At 40.1% G+C, this 15,131-nt stretch overlaps 1 protein-coding gene across 1 annotated transcript; it reads left to right on the top strand.

Annotated features, from left to right (window-relative positions):
* The first annotated feature begins 11,700 nt into the window (after nt 1-11,700).
* On the top strand, nt 11,701-12,816 carry LOC107700302 (N-acetyllactosaminide beta-1,3-N-acetylglucosaminyltransferase 3). Its single transcript, XM_016501925.1, has one exon. It carries the CDS (start codon nt 11,704-11,706, stop codon nt 12,814-12,816), a length of 1,113 nt encoding a protein of 370 aa, XP_016357411.1. The 5' UTR covers nt 11,701-11,703.
* The last annotated feature ends 2,315 nt before the right edge of the window (nt 12,817-15,131 follow it).

Genomic DNA, 15,131 nt, shown 5'->3' with positions numbered 1-15,131 from the left:
AAAACGCATTATTTTTCACATAATTTACCTTTATTCCACACCGCTCTGTCCCTTCTCTGAGAAACGCGCTGATCAGTTTCCTGTTTTTATGAAGCCCCTCCCTCAGAAATAGGCGATGGGCTCAGATTGGTTAGCTAGCCCAGTGTGTTGTGATTGGCTAAACCGCCTCTAGTGCAGGTCTAAACGTCCCGCCCCTAACCTCAGGGGCATGTGCTCCGGTTGTATTATAAACAACGGTGTCATTAATATCGCTTATCAGTTTGAGCCCGATTGAGAAGCAAATGAACGGTAAGGTAAGATGAATAGGCCTATGTTTTAATCTGTTTCCAATAGAGGTTTAGACCAAACAAGTCACTTTGGTTTACTTTTTTTCCCGCAAGTAGGGGAAAAATACTTCAAGTTCAGTATTTACATTTTAAATGGGTTTAAATTGGTTTAAATTGTTGGTTTTCGATCATTTCGCTCAGAAAATGAAGCTGTGGCAAACTCAATGCAACGCCAAGCTATGTGTATGGCTACGGTTTTGTAGCTAAATATGATTCTTAATTTATGTTATGGTATGATTCTCATATTTGTCATATCATCGTGTCTTAAATATAAATTAAGCGAAATAGGTCTGTAAATGTTATATGTATATATTTATATAAATGTGTGTGTGTTTAAATGATTTTAGCAAATGGCTGCAATATAACAAAGAGTGAAAAATTTAAGGGGGTCTGAATACTTTCCGTACACACTGTATATATATATATATATATATATATATTTAATAATTCACACTAAAATGTCGACAATGAAGTGCGGCAACTTATTTGGTTACTTTAAAAATTAATTTCTAGTTAATTTCTAAAAAATTTGTTACTATTAAACTAACTATGCAATCGACAATGTATTTCAAATACCTTAAAATTAAAATAACGTTAATGTTGGCTATTCACTATGTAAACTGTGTGTATGTGTGTGTGTGTGTGTGTGAATGAATAAAACGTATTTGTCCGTGTTTCACTCCGTCTCGAATCGCGCTCGCGGAAAGCGCTTGAGAAACAGTGTCTTTTCCGAGGCTCGGTAGCTTTCAACTCGTTTTTTACGTAGAAAGGGCGACAGCGCAATACACTAAAAGAAATTATCATTCATGTTTTCATAACCGCTGGCCAAATTCAAAACGAAACTAAAATTAAATCATCTTTAAGAGCAAGGGTGTTTCGGGGGCCCTACGCAGCTTGCATATTTTGCGTATAGGGAGGATCGGCTCTGGGTATGTCATGCAAACGTGTTGAAGATTAGCAGAAAGGTGGGCAAGTTATTATATGATGAGTTTTGCCACACAAAAGCAGTTTATTAAGTGTACTGAAAAATCTCTTCCACTGACTTTCAGTTTAAACAGAACAGTTTCCATTTTGGGGGTGGTCCATTGCTCCTGTCATATTGCACATCCTGTTTTACATCCTCATTCCTCTATACCTAAATACAAGCTTCACCGAGTTACACATGTTACTGTGTCAGCAGGATTATTGTTCCAGAACCAACATAACATGCTCACCAGGAACATTTTTTGCTCTGTAAAATCAGTTTATTGCAGTTTGTTCTACTGTCTTTGTGCAAATGCGTGTATTTCATAATACTGTCAAACAATCATTTTTTATAGGAAATGTGCCTCTGCAGTGTTTGAGTATTTTCATCCTGCAGATGATCATGAGCAATTTACTTTTACTATTTTTTAGAAACAGACTTCTTGCTGGTATTTCTTGGAAGGAAAACATAGAATTGTTCATAATATATTATAATATTTTTTACTACTTAAAAATTATTTTATTAACTGTAGGTTATATTTGTGTGTGTGAGTGTATATAAATAATAAAAAAAAAAATAAAAATAAAATAAATATATATATATATATATATATATATATAACAGTATTATGCTTTATCTATTTATTTAGAAATACGTGCTTCATTGTGAGTCTAAGAATAAATCAATTTGGTTACATTTGAATGTTTTTACAAATGATTAAGCTGAGCTTGACTGCACTGGTAAGCAGCAAACTCGGAGACGCAGCCTCTGTCTATTTTATCGCTTTCAGTTTTTCCTCTAGAGACAGCTGTACCACAGACTCGTGGATGTGTGTGTGTGTGTGTGTGTGTGAAGTGCAGTGTGAATACTAGCAATATTCTACAGTGTGGAAACACATTTCTATATCAACAACACCTTACTAATAAAACGGTGTTACTAACCCTAACCCAAAAAGAAACCTATATATGCATGGTTCCTATTGCCTAGCTCTCCATCTCATTTGGCATGATTTTTAAAGATTTAGTATTATAACATTCTAGTGAAGATTACAATTGTATTGTGACCTTTTATTTCAGTATGCATTTCATTCCGTTATGAATGACATTGGCTTTGTAAACTTCACTGAGGTTCCCATGTTCTCATGACCCTGCAACTTTATTGTGTTTTCTTTTGTACAATTGGTAGGCTACTATTGAGTTCAGATATTCAACCTCTATGCACCTTCCTTATTTTGTTGCCAAGAACTTTAGGACATACATTTGGAAATAATAAAAAAAAAGTAAAAGCTTTCTTCTGTGTAGACATAAATTCACCTAGGCTACACTTTGCATCAGTTGTGTATGGCAGGGTTTGATGGCTGTCATAGCCTACCCTGGTCACCCAGTAAGTTAAGAAAAATATATAAATTAAGATATAAATTATTGAATTAGTTGTAAATTAAATATTGTTAAACACTAATAGAAAAAGAAAAGAATATGCATTGACTTTGGTGTAGTCCTATTAACGTTCACACAAGTATTGTCATTCTGACTATCTGTCAACAGGAGCACAACAGAGATATTAAAATATACTCTCCTGAGTTTTATCATGTAGGCCTTGTGTTTTATTAAAATTGATTATAATTGATATCCAGGGGCACATTAATGCACGGGCTTTAACGGGCTGAAACCCAGGGGCCTACACTTGGCTTTAACGGGCTGAAACCCAGGGGCCTACACTTGGGAGAGGCCTACTGGCTGCAGGTAAATTATATTTTTCAAATAATTATTTGTATATATGGGAGTTTGCAGCAGTGACAACAGCATTCTGTAGACAAACTCACACACTCAGCGATGCCCTGCTTGTAGTATATTTAGTGAATGGTTCAGTTTAGGTTTCCCCCACACAGTTTGTATAGTTGTGTGTGGAATGCACAATGCGCTAGTAAAGAAGCCTATATGAGAGCTACTCTGTGTACATGACTTTATGTTATGATTTATTTAATTAAACGCGAGCACGGCATGTTTCAAAATAAAAATGCAATTAGCAACCCCAAATAGCCCACATTTATGCCAACTTGCAAAGTAATTCACTCTCAAGAAGGATGTGTTGAAAACAACACAATCTGTGCTCTTTCTTAGCACTTAACCTCTGTGTCTAGTTAAGGACAACATATTTTGTGTTAATTGTAACTCAACCAATGTGTTATTCCCGATAATATAGTAAGTGTGTTGAAAATTTTTACACACTAATGTATTATAGTTACACAATTTGTGCCAATGTGTGTTATTTTTGAACAGACCTTGTATGCAATAAAAACAGCAAACTCACATACAGTTTATACAGAATTTATGAAACCTGCTAAAAAGTTAAAATTAATTCTCTCAAGTCTGCATTTGATGCATCCTCGATATCAAGAACGCATCCGGGCACTTTCATGCGTCCTCTGTACTTGCGTTCTTGAGTATTGGAATTGACCTATCAGTAAGCCCCACCCCCACCCCCCTTAGTTACTGTTGCGAACTTGCACAAGAGTTTTATTAACTAAACACTAACACAAACTAGTCTAACAAACAAACAAACAATCACTCATACAGGGGAAAGTTTTTCAAAATTATTTTAAATTTATTAAAAAATAAACATTGAATATTGTGGGTATTAATTTGGAAGCGAGGGTTTACAGATCACAATGCAAGTGGGAGAAGCCTCATGTTACGTTTGTCACGATCGCGGATAACAACATCCCGGATCAACACTGTTCATGTATCGCAGGGTACGATTAAATTAATTTATATTTAACCAGTTTAACATGAAGAGACAGTGAAATGTAGACCTTTGTTTATGTGTTTTTGCCCTACACTGTACAAGACGTGAGAACAGTCTGCTATTTAGGTTTGTATGGACTCACTAACTTTAACGTTAGCTAGTTTTAGAGATACCTTGCTAAAGCACAAGATGACATTAACGTTCTGCTTGAGCAGATGAAAATTGTAACTTAATGAGAGTATGACAACCAGAAAACGAACGTTTTTGTCTTCATTGGGATTGGGGATGAATGCTTTGGGACATTTTGCTCCGTTTTGTTTGGGTTTAGAATATAGAATAAAATAAATCCCATTGCCTATCCTCTCAGGATACCTGGAATCACTGTTACAAGTACCCCAGGCACATCGTTTTTCCATTTTTGAAGCATAAACCCCATAAAAACGATGCGAGCTTCGGATCTTCCAATGTTTCTCTATGGCGCTGAAACCTACAGATGTCCGAGTTCTGCTCCCCGTGCAACTGATACTCAACTGACATTGGCTCATCTGCATTCGAGGGGAAGGGCTTACCGATAGGTCAATTGAACTTCGACGGTTAATGATGACGTAGAGCGAGAACACAAGGGCTGTGTTCCAGTTCACTTTTAGACACGCACTCGCGAACTTCCCTAAGCACTTACCCTCGGGGGAATCCCCGCCGCCATTTTGGAGTGCGTTCCACTTCATCAAGTGGACAAGGGAAGTTTACATGGACAAACCCTCGACCCCTCGATTCAGGCCGCTCTGTAGACCACAATGCAACATGACTATGACGTCATTGCAGATCGCGTTTACTTTATCAGAGTGTCTATTTACACTAAGTGCAAATAGCCTGCCTTGTTGGCAGAGGCCATTTACACTAGCTCCACCCACAAATGTGTGATAGGGATGGTCAACACTATAAAAGAGCGTAGAAGGTAAAAAAATCGTCAGCTTCAGTGGCGTTTTTGACGCGATCGACACGGGTTCGAATCCGCCTTTTGCCGAACTTTTTTTTCTCCCTTTTCAAATCTCACATCACATAAGGAAATAATAAAAAAGTTGAAAATAAAGTATCGGGTAGGGTTAGGGTAGGTGTAGGCTTTATTGTCCAAATAAGGGGGCATCCATTTAATAATTTGAATTAAAATTATAATTTATATTTATTATAATTCGTTATTACTGCATACTGTCTTATAATGTACTATAATACTGAGGTGCAGATAACTGCCACTATTTGCAATAAGTAGTATAAATAGCATAAAAGGAGAGCCCGAGCCCGCCGCAACCGACGAGCCATCGCCAAAGAGAGCGACAGAGCTGAGGATCGCCCCGGAAACAGAGCCCATTCCGCCTGACCAGGTGTGTGAGCCGGCTAGAGCGCCCCCGAGCGAGAAAACAGCGGTGAAGAAGGAGGGAGCGACGAAAAGCTCCACCCACTGCAACACCGCTGAGGGTGAGATAGTACTGGACTCAGGAATTAATCTGGATGAGTTTGCCGATATGCCTGATCTTCTGCCTCCTGATGAACCTTCCGAATATCCTGAAATCCCACCCAACCTCCCTCTCCCACCACCTCTTCATCCATCCTCAACATTGCCACCGCCGTCCACTGACAGCCCCTCAGCTCACCCTCAGCCCACCATCTATGCTGTGGATTCGCCATGGGTCTGCCAGTTTCCATCGGCGTCACGGTTGGAGGATCCCTCACCTCCGCCTCCAGCCTTCGAGTCCCGGACTCCTCCTCGGCCCGTTGACCCAGCGGCTCCACCTCGGCTCCTAGCTCCCTCACCTCCACCGTCGATCCACCAGCTCCACCGGGCTCCCTCATCCCTCCGGCTCCGCCTTGGTCGGGCATCAACCTGCCATCGCCTCAGGACTCCGCTCCTCCGGCTACAACTTGTCGCTCTGTCCCACCGGCTCCGTTGGGCTCCTCCCTCCCTCCAGCTCCACCTTGGTCCTCAATTGCTCCGGCTCCGCCGCGGCTCTCCGGATCTCCGCCTCCGCCTTGGTTGCCAAACCCATCGGCTCCACTCTGGCCCCCCTGGATTCTCGGCATCCCCCTGGCTTGTTGGCTCTCCGTCTCCGCCTTGGGCTCCACCACCACCTGCTCCGCCGCCGTCAGTCAGCCCCCTGGAGTTATCAGCTCTTCCTCCACCATGGTTCCTCCCTCCGTCGGCTCCACCATGGGTCGCCTTCATGGCTGTGGCCTGGGTCCTGCCTGACTCCTCCTGCTCCAGCTCCCTCTTGTCTCCGTCCTGGCTCCTTCCTCCGTCTACTCCTCCATGGTCACCCCTGTCTCCTCCGTGGCTCCTCCCTCCGTCAGAGCCACCCTGGTCATCGGCGTGCCTCCCTGCTGCCCTTCTCCAGCCCTTCGCCCTCCTCCTGAACCCCTGCCCTCCCTCCACCTTCTATGGCGCAAGGTCGCGCCTTCCAGGAGGGGGGGGCGTGATGTCACAGATATGAACTCTGTTGTGCGTTTCATTTAGTTTCTGGAGAAGCAACAGACAAATTAACCCTCTGTCACAGATATGAACTCTGTTGTGCATTTTATTTAGTTTCTGTCTTCTGTTCTGGTTTAGGTTCCTGTTTGCCCATATTTGGTTCTGTTCCTGTTGTCATTATTGCATTAGTTCATTAATCAATTATCAGTTAACCCTCAGCACCTATATGTCCCTCATTTACTGCCTTATTTAATATCTCTCCTTGGTTGTTTCAGTTGCCGGTTATTATTGTTGTGTATGCTTATGTTCCCTTCTGTCTTGGATTAACCTTCATTGTCTGGAGATCTTATTAAACGTCTATATTGTATTATCTTCATGTTCGTGCTCTTGATGCAAGCGTGACAATAATATATCATAATCACATGAAATCAGATAAAAAATAAAATATTTTAGAAGAGAAAGCAGCATCACGGTTGACTGAACCAATGAGCATTAAAGGGATCATATGATGCGATTTAAATTTTTCCTTTCTCTTTGAAGTGTTACAAGCTCTTGAAACTACTTTGTTTGGCCTTCCAAAAGAGGACACGACTAGAAATCAGTGGTTAAGTTGTATTTACAACACTGTTGTAAACTTCCAAAGCAAAGTCGTTGTGCGTTCTCTCCGCGTTGTTATAGTGTTCACATTATGAACGATATTAACATTCACTTCCCCTCACTCCATGGCAAATTCTTAAATGAATGGCATAAAAAAAAAAAAAAAAACAAGGATTAAAAATGAAATAGCCATGTAAAATAAAAATATACTAGCCTACAGAATATTAAAAATAGTGCCATTCAAACAACATTTATTTTTAACGCCAAGCCTAAACGAAATTATTTGAATCAAAACCAACGTGTCCAAAGTGTCCATTTTTGCGACGTTACATTTGGATGCTAAAAAACTATCTTATGTAAAGAAGGCTTCATACTTAAGTCAGGTCTCAATATACAAATAAATCAGCATCCTTCACATGCAGAGAAATGAGTTTGGAATAACAGCAAGTAGACTGGAGACACAACCATTATAATGTGCAACAGACAAATTAAAATTAAGCATAATAACTTGTTATATGTTTGGCTGACTGTGTTCTACTTTTATAATGAGGGCTGCAATGTTAAGTTAGCAATGCCAGAACTAATGTGTTGTGTGAGCGCGCGAGGCGCCAGCGCGATCACTTGAATTGTTTTCCTCAGCAGCGGAAACAATACTCTGTCATTTATAGTCATACAGATAAGAGTAGGACATCATTCTAAATGAAAAAATGTTTATTTTTTATTTTTATTTGTCTAAATTCAAAATGTCTGCAAAATTCATGCCTATTTTTGCCTAATTATTTGAAAAATAAAGAAAACAACAGAATGTGCTGCTTTGGTCTCCTTGCATCTTTCTGGCACGCGCCACAAACGAACCTAAATTCAGCTGACACGCCTACTTTTAAAAGTCTACATTTAGATTATTTTACGTTAAATGCATTATTACTTTGGAATAAATCACAGCATGTTTCGTGATGAAAACGTGAATTACAGTCCAGAAAATATGGTATAGCAAATTATTTTGCGGACCCCCTGGCACTTTGAGAACCACTGATCTACACAGAAGAAAGCCCTGTCTAGGCTCTGCCCCGGTACGGGTTGTGTTGAGCTATTCGTTAGTCTGGTTGTTTGATGAGAAAAACATGAAATGTTGCAATAAACGCGTTAAGACTCCGTACAACTACAGCAGCGGAGGACTATTATTCTGCCGCGTGAAACTGAGCAAGAACTGATGATGGCATGGTTTGATCTTCGGCTGACCAATCAGCAGAAAGGGGCGTTTCATTCCTGCTCACGTGTAGAAATCAAATATTCAAGCTTTATTCATTTTTCCACCCTTGAACGAAAAATCAAGCTGAGGTCTTGTTTTTTTTTTTGTTCATCCTGGCTCCTCTGTGGACGTCTTTTCAACGTGTGACGTGTGCTCAGTGGGTCGATTTACTGTTGTTTGGCAAATAAATGATTTACAGACCATTACATACGTATTACCAACATTTTATTATGCAAGGGAATTTATAGTAACTTAATGTAAGCAAAAGCCCAGATAGTAAGATCAGATTTCCAGATACAGGACCACCACTTCAGGCTCACCATCGGACCACCATCATTAAACTTGCTTGATCTATGATTTGGATTAAATCTTATTTAACACAGCCTAATTCAGTTTGGTTTCATACACCAAAAGCTATATTTAAAAAAGTTGGTGAGTTAGAATTTTTGTTGAAATGCGATTTTGAGATTTCTAAATTGCCTGTTAAAGGTGCAATAGGTGATTTTCTTCAGAATTTTTTTTTGTTATGCTGGTTGAAAGTCTCTTCACATCCCGATAGCAATCATTAAGTTAAGTGGTCTAAATGTATTTATCTGTATTTATATATTCTGTGGAAGGCTAGGACCAAGAAATGTTCGTCCAATCAAAACGCTCAGTCTGAGCGTTTAACTTGGCTTTCCTACCTGCCTGTCAACGTATGTATTTGCATACCTCTGCGCGCCCGGTTCGCACAGACAGGATATGTCATCAGCGCGTTCACACACGCTATGCAGACAGAGCGAGAATGGCAGACAAACATCAACAACCCGATCTTCTTCCTTTTAAAGTTTTCTCCCACCGGTGAATGACACATGATGTAGCCCAGGAGTTCCCAATTCCAGTCCTCACCGATAAAAGCTTCAGGAACATGGAACATGGAACATGGAACACGTCTGCGGTGCGGACCACCAGCGTACACTTTCGGTAATATAAATACAAGTAGTCTGCGTTGTCCGTGTACGTGTCCGGATTGCGCACGCGGAAAGTATAACAGAGGCTTAAAGCCTCTGTTATACTTTCCGCATGAGCAATCCGGACGCGTACACAGACAGTGCGAACGCGGACTACTTGTATTTATACTTCCGAAAGCATACGCTGATGGTCCGCTCCGCGGACGTGTTCCATACATGCACATTAGATCGGCTTGAACAATAAACAAACATGTGAACAAAGAATTGGCCAGAGTTATTGCACATCTGGCTGTCTTTATATTGTTTTATCGACGGATTGTACAGGTTCGAGTAGCAACGGGCTTCTTCACAGAGCCTGCGCATGCGCAGTAGCCTACTGACCGTGCGTACTTGTCCACGTGGTCACAAAAAATGGGAGGCACGCGGATGTCCGCGCGGAGCCTCCGCGCACACTCTCCGATGACGATTTTTACGTCATGCGCACCATAGCGGACACTAGCGGACTAGCACACGCGGAAAGTATAACAGAGGCTTTAAGTCCGCTAGGGTCCGTGTGACATAAAAATCATCATTGGAGGATGTACGCGCAGGCTCAGAGTGGACATCCACGTGCCTCCCATTTTTTGTGACCACGTGGACAAGTACGCGCGGACAGTAGGCTACAAAAGCACCAACTGCGTATGTGCTGGAAATACACACACCACTTTCTTGCTCTCCGCCTTTTCTTCTTTTTCTGTGAATTAGCTAAGTACAGCAGACAAAGCAGCTGTTCCTCCTGCATGGACGTCGCTGTGTTGCTGTTTCTGTTTCTGTTTTTACTGTTCAAGCCGATCTACTACGCATGTGTGGAACATGTCCGCCGAGCGGACCACCAGTATACACTTTCAGAAGTATAAATACAAGTAGTCCGCGTCCGTGCTTTCCGTGTACGCGACCGAACTGGAGTATAACAGAGGCTTTACTCATCACTCATATAACTTGTCCGCGTGGTCACAAAAAATGGGAGGCACGTGATGTCCACTCTGAGCCTCCGCTTACACCCTCCAATGACAATTTTTATGTCACGTGGACCCTAGCGAACTCTCGCGCACGCGGAAAGTATAGGTGCGTTCGACTTGAAGCACGGCTACAGACGTGATAGTTGTCATGCGGTGAATCTGGCCAATCGTGAAATGGCTGTGTCGTCATCAACGCTCCTGCAGCCGCTCTGGAGAAACTGCGCCGGCTGAGTCAGCCTCGAAACGCTCTCGCAGTGCTTTGATGCCACACGTGACAGTGACGTGGCGTCGGCGCCGTCTCAAGTCGGACAAAATTACTACCCGGCATGCACTGCTTCAAGTCAGATTGCGATCGTTCTGCGCAGTGCTGCATGAAGTCGAACGCACCTTATAACAGAGGCTTTAGTGCGAGAGCAAAGGAAATCCACGTGCGAACGGAGAGATTTGCACTGGCGCATCATATTAATGTACTTTTACGCTATGCGCTCTACATTTGCCAGTAAAATAATGCCATAATTTTCCCTTATCAAAAGTGCGGGGGTCAATTGCTGTCTTTTCAAAACTGCGGGGGTCATGACCCCCCTGTCCCCCGTGTCAACGGCGGGTCTGCTGAACGCCCTAACAAACACACATATATACACTTTTGTTTTTGAAGTTTATTTTTCAATTCAAGTTTATTTGTATAGCGCTTTTCACGATACAAATCGCTGCAAAGCAACTTTACAGCAAATTAAGTTTCTACAATATTTAGTGGTAGCTTATCAGTGGTGACTGTCAGTTAATGTACATATGGCAGAAATGTACGGAAAAATCAATTAAAGATGTAATCAAACAAACGATGAACACTATTAACAGCAATTATTATATGATGCAATCAAACTTATAGCAAAATTTGGTAGTTCTGTATGTTGTTTCAGGGTTGGCATCATCTGAGGTCCTCTGAGGGGTTGGCATCATCTCTTCTCAGGTGTTCTGGATCCAGACTGAGGCTTGTGTAAATCCTAGTTACATCCCGTGGCAGAAACAGAGAAACAAATAGAGACATAATTAGCGTAGCTGCTGTTCCAACCAAGCAAAATTGATTTGTTTAACCCAAGCTAAAGAAAAATAATGTGCATTTGATCAGCTATAACTGCAGTACAAGATTATGAGATGCATTATTTGAATGCTTGGCCAAAGAGATGTGTCTTTAATCTAGATTTAAAAAGAGAGTGTGTCTGAACCCCGAACGTTATCAGGAAGGCTATTTAATTTTTAAATCTAAGTGTTAGTAAAAATTATTTTATAATTATTCCCAAATGTGTTGTACTGTGATTCACATTCATGTTCTAAAGTTCTTGGCAAAGTTCAAACACTTTTGTATTTGAGAAACATTAATATGAATTGTGTCTCTGTTCTTAAACAGGTGCAAAGATGAGAAGGAAAAACTTTCTGATGATAGCGTTACTTCTGACAGGTGTTGTGTGCCTGGTCACTTTCATGAACAAAAACGATTTTGAAAATGATGTGACACTGAAGAGCAAAGACAATTTGCCCAGATTCGAAACTCTCCAGCCTTTGTCTTCGGGTTGTCAGCAGAATATGTCTGCTTATGATGTGAATGGATTTTCTACTCTGCCAAATCATATTCAAGACTTCCTGCTTTACCAACACTGTAGGAGTTTTCCCATGCTTCTTGACGTGCCTAATAAATGTGGCGGACCCCAAAACTCTGCAGATGTCTTCCTTCTGCTCGTCATCAAGAGTTCTCCAGAGAATTACGAACGACGAGAAGTTCTGCGGAAAACATGGGCTAAGGAAAAACTGCACAAAGGTGTGTGGATCCGGAGAGTCTTCATAATCGGAACAAGCAGAACTGGCTTCGAGAAGCACAGGTTGAATAATCTATTGAAGCTGGAGAACAGTGAGAACAAGGACATTTTACAGTGGGAATTCAATGATTCTTTCTTTAATCTCACAATGAAGCAGATCCTTTTCTTAGAGTGGATGGAAAGATGGTGCCCACACACCAGATTTCTTTTAAATGGAGACGATGACATCTTTGCTAATACGTTTAACATGGTTGAGTATCTTCAAGGTCAGAAGGGCAACGATGGAAGTAAACATCTCTTTACAGGCCACCTCATCCAGAACGTAGGTCCTATCAGACATCCTTCAAGTAAATACTTTGTCCCGGTGCAGGTTCAGGAGTCTGAAAGTTATCCTCCGTACTGTGGCGGAGGAGGCTTTCTTCTCTCCGGCTTCACGGCCAAAACAATCTACAACATGTCTCACTCTATAGATCTGCTGCCCATTGATGATGTTTACATGGGAATGTGTTTGCAAAAGGCTGGCCTCAAACCTACATCCCACCTTGGTGTAAGGACCGCTGGTCTGCTTATCCCTGCTGCGAACGTAGACAAATTTCACCCTTGCTATTACAGAGAAATCATTTTAGTCCACAGATTTCCGCCGCACATGATTTTTGTGATGTGGAATGAAATACAAAACCCACATTTGCAATGTGGAAGGACAAAATCCTTATAAACTCATAAATTAACAGGGTGTGTGATTACTTTAAAAGGGAAACATAATAGCTTGCTGGAATTAATGTGATTAAGATTGCTTTACAAGAATTATTTTTTTAAACATGGTGAAAGTTCTAAAACATGGCAAAATTATTAACTTTTAAAAATCATGTGGTCTATTGCACTTTAACTGTAAAGGGTGGTTGATTCCTTTCTCAGCAATGGTGATTATAGTCTTCAAGATCTTTTTGTTTTTAAGCAACCTGAGAGTGCTTCTCAGTATATAGATATAGAAACATCTATATTCTCTTTAAAATCTAATTTTATCAGGGGAATTTAGTGCCCTCTCAGACAAAAAGATGGAAAAATTGTCCCTGGGGCGGTACCTTTCCAAAAGGTATACATTTGTACCTTATTTACCCCTAAAGGGTGGATATTAGTGTCTTAAATGGTACATATTAGTACCTTTTAAAAGGGTACCACTTCACGGATAGCATTTGTAGCTTTTTTTGTCTGAGATTGTGCAATATATAAGAATTAAGTAGGATTCTCTATGCAAAATGATTGCTGAAAAAAGAGGTGTAAAAGGTGTGTATTATGAAGTACAGTGCTGTATTGTAATAAAGTACAAATAATTGTAGGATACTTATGAGTCTTGGGATATTTCTGCTTTAGTTGAATATTTATGTTTATATTACATTTTACTTTCCTGGTTTTGAGGAGAAAATGAATACTGTTACTCTGACAGCCTACATTCCTCCAGACTGTCCATATGAATTTTTACAGAGAAGCAGCTGTTCATGTAAACTTTAATGTGCTTTAGCATATAAATCATTTTGATAGCCTATATTTTTAACACATTGTGAAATGCTTATGAAGTTACATGCAATAACATTTGATAGAGCTCTCATGACTTTTCTGGAACAGTTCGTATTAGTAATACCAAATACGACCTTCAAAGGTCAAATAATGATGAACTGCGGTACCGTTTACATTTACTCATGGTGTTGGTTATGTAAAGTTGGTTACTTTATTCCCTTTGTTTGCTTTGCTGTTTTATCCACTGAAGTAGGATCCTCACTCAGAGCAGTTCTCTTGAGTTAACTCTTACATATCCTAACTCCAGTACCTCAACATTGCCATAGCTGTGCCAGTCAGCTTATTTATAAAACTGACTTGTACTTATCATAATTAAAGGGATAGTTCACCCAAAAATAAAAAATTATGTCATTATTTATTCACCCTCATGTTGTTCCAAACCTGCATGTGATTCTTTCCTCTGCTTAACACAATGACAGAATTTAAATTTTTGGGCGAACAATCCCTTTGACTAGATTTAATGTCAGTAATATTTATTTGTCATGTTGCTTAAACTTACCTGAGTCAGTTTCCAGGTACCTGTATTTTTATCTATGAAGACTGGACATGTTTACAACACTGAGGTAGATTGTAAATCTGGGGATTTTTGTTAGTATGTATTGCAGATTCCTTTTCCCCTTCATATTCCTAACTTACTGTTAGTGGATTTTTTTTTTTTGTGCTGTTTGGTGATTTAACCTAGTAAAAACATATTTATTACACAGACACTTATTTACTGTGTTTTGAAGATTATTTTTTCACAATGAAAATTTACAATAACTTTATTTCTCACCTTACAGCCATGCCATTTAATAGACAGCAATTAAAGCAAATAATAGTAAAGCAAATAATGCTGTTTTGTCAGGGTTTTCTCATGCTTACTACACAATGTTATGTTTCTTTATTAGCGTGGGATATTTTTTATAGGCAGTGTGACTGACATTTCTTTTTTCCTGTTGTTGAAACAACAGTCTATTATTCAGTATGCATAAACATAAGAACATCCAACTGTGCAAATTAAATGTACTGAAAGCAAAACAAGTTCTCTGGATGTTTCCTAATTCCAGGGGTTGGCAGCCTTTTGTTCATGAAGTGCTATTTTAATTTTTTCTGGTTAATCACCACACCAAGTTCAGGTAAATCATAGTTGAAATCACATGACCCATGTTACCACTGCATAACTTGATTAATCAAAAGCTTGTTTATTTGACTGCATCATACAAATAGTGTAGAATCTTAGTTGACTAGCACAAACACTTAACAGTATTTATAGCTCCTAGCTTATTAAAGGGGTCATATGATGTTGCTAAAAAGAACATTATTTTGTGTGTTTGGTGTAATGAAATGTGTTCATGCGGTTTAAGGTTCAAAAAACACATTATTTTCCACATACTGTACATTATTGTTGCTCCTCTATGCCCCGCCTTTCTGAAACGCGTCGATTTTTACAAAGCTCATCGTTCTGAAAAGCGAGGT

Source organism: Sinocyclocheilus anshuiensis, unplaced genomic scaffold (genome assembly GCF_001515605.1).
Source record: "Sinocyclocheilus anshuiensis isolate Anshui unplaced genomic scaffold, SAMN03320099.WGS_v1.1 scaffold477, whole genome shotgun sequence".
In the NCBI taxonomy this organism is placed as follows: Eukaryota; Metazoa; Chordata; class Actinopteri; order Cypriniformes; family Cyprinidae; genus Sinocyclocheilus; species Sinocyclocheilus anshuiensis.
This window is presented reverse-complemented; position numbering and strand designations above follow the sequence as displayed.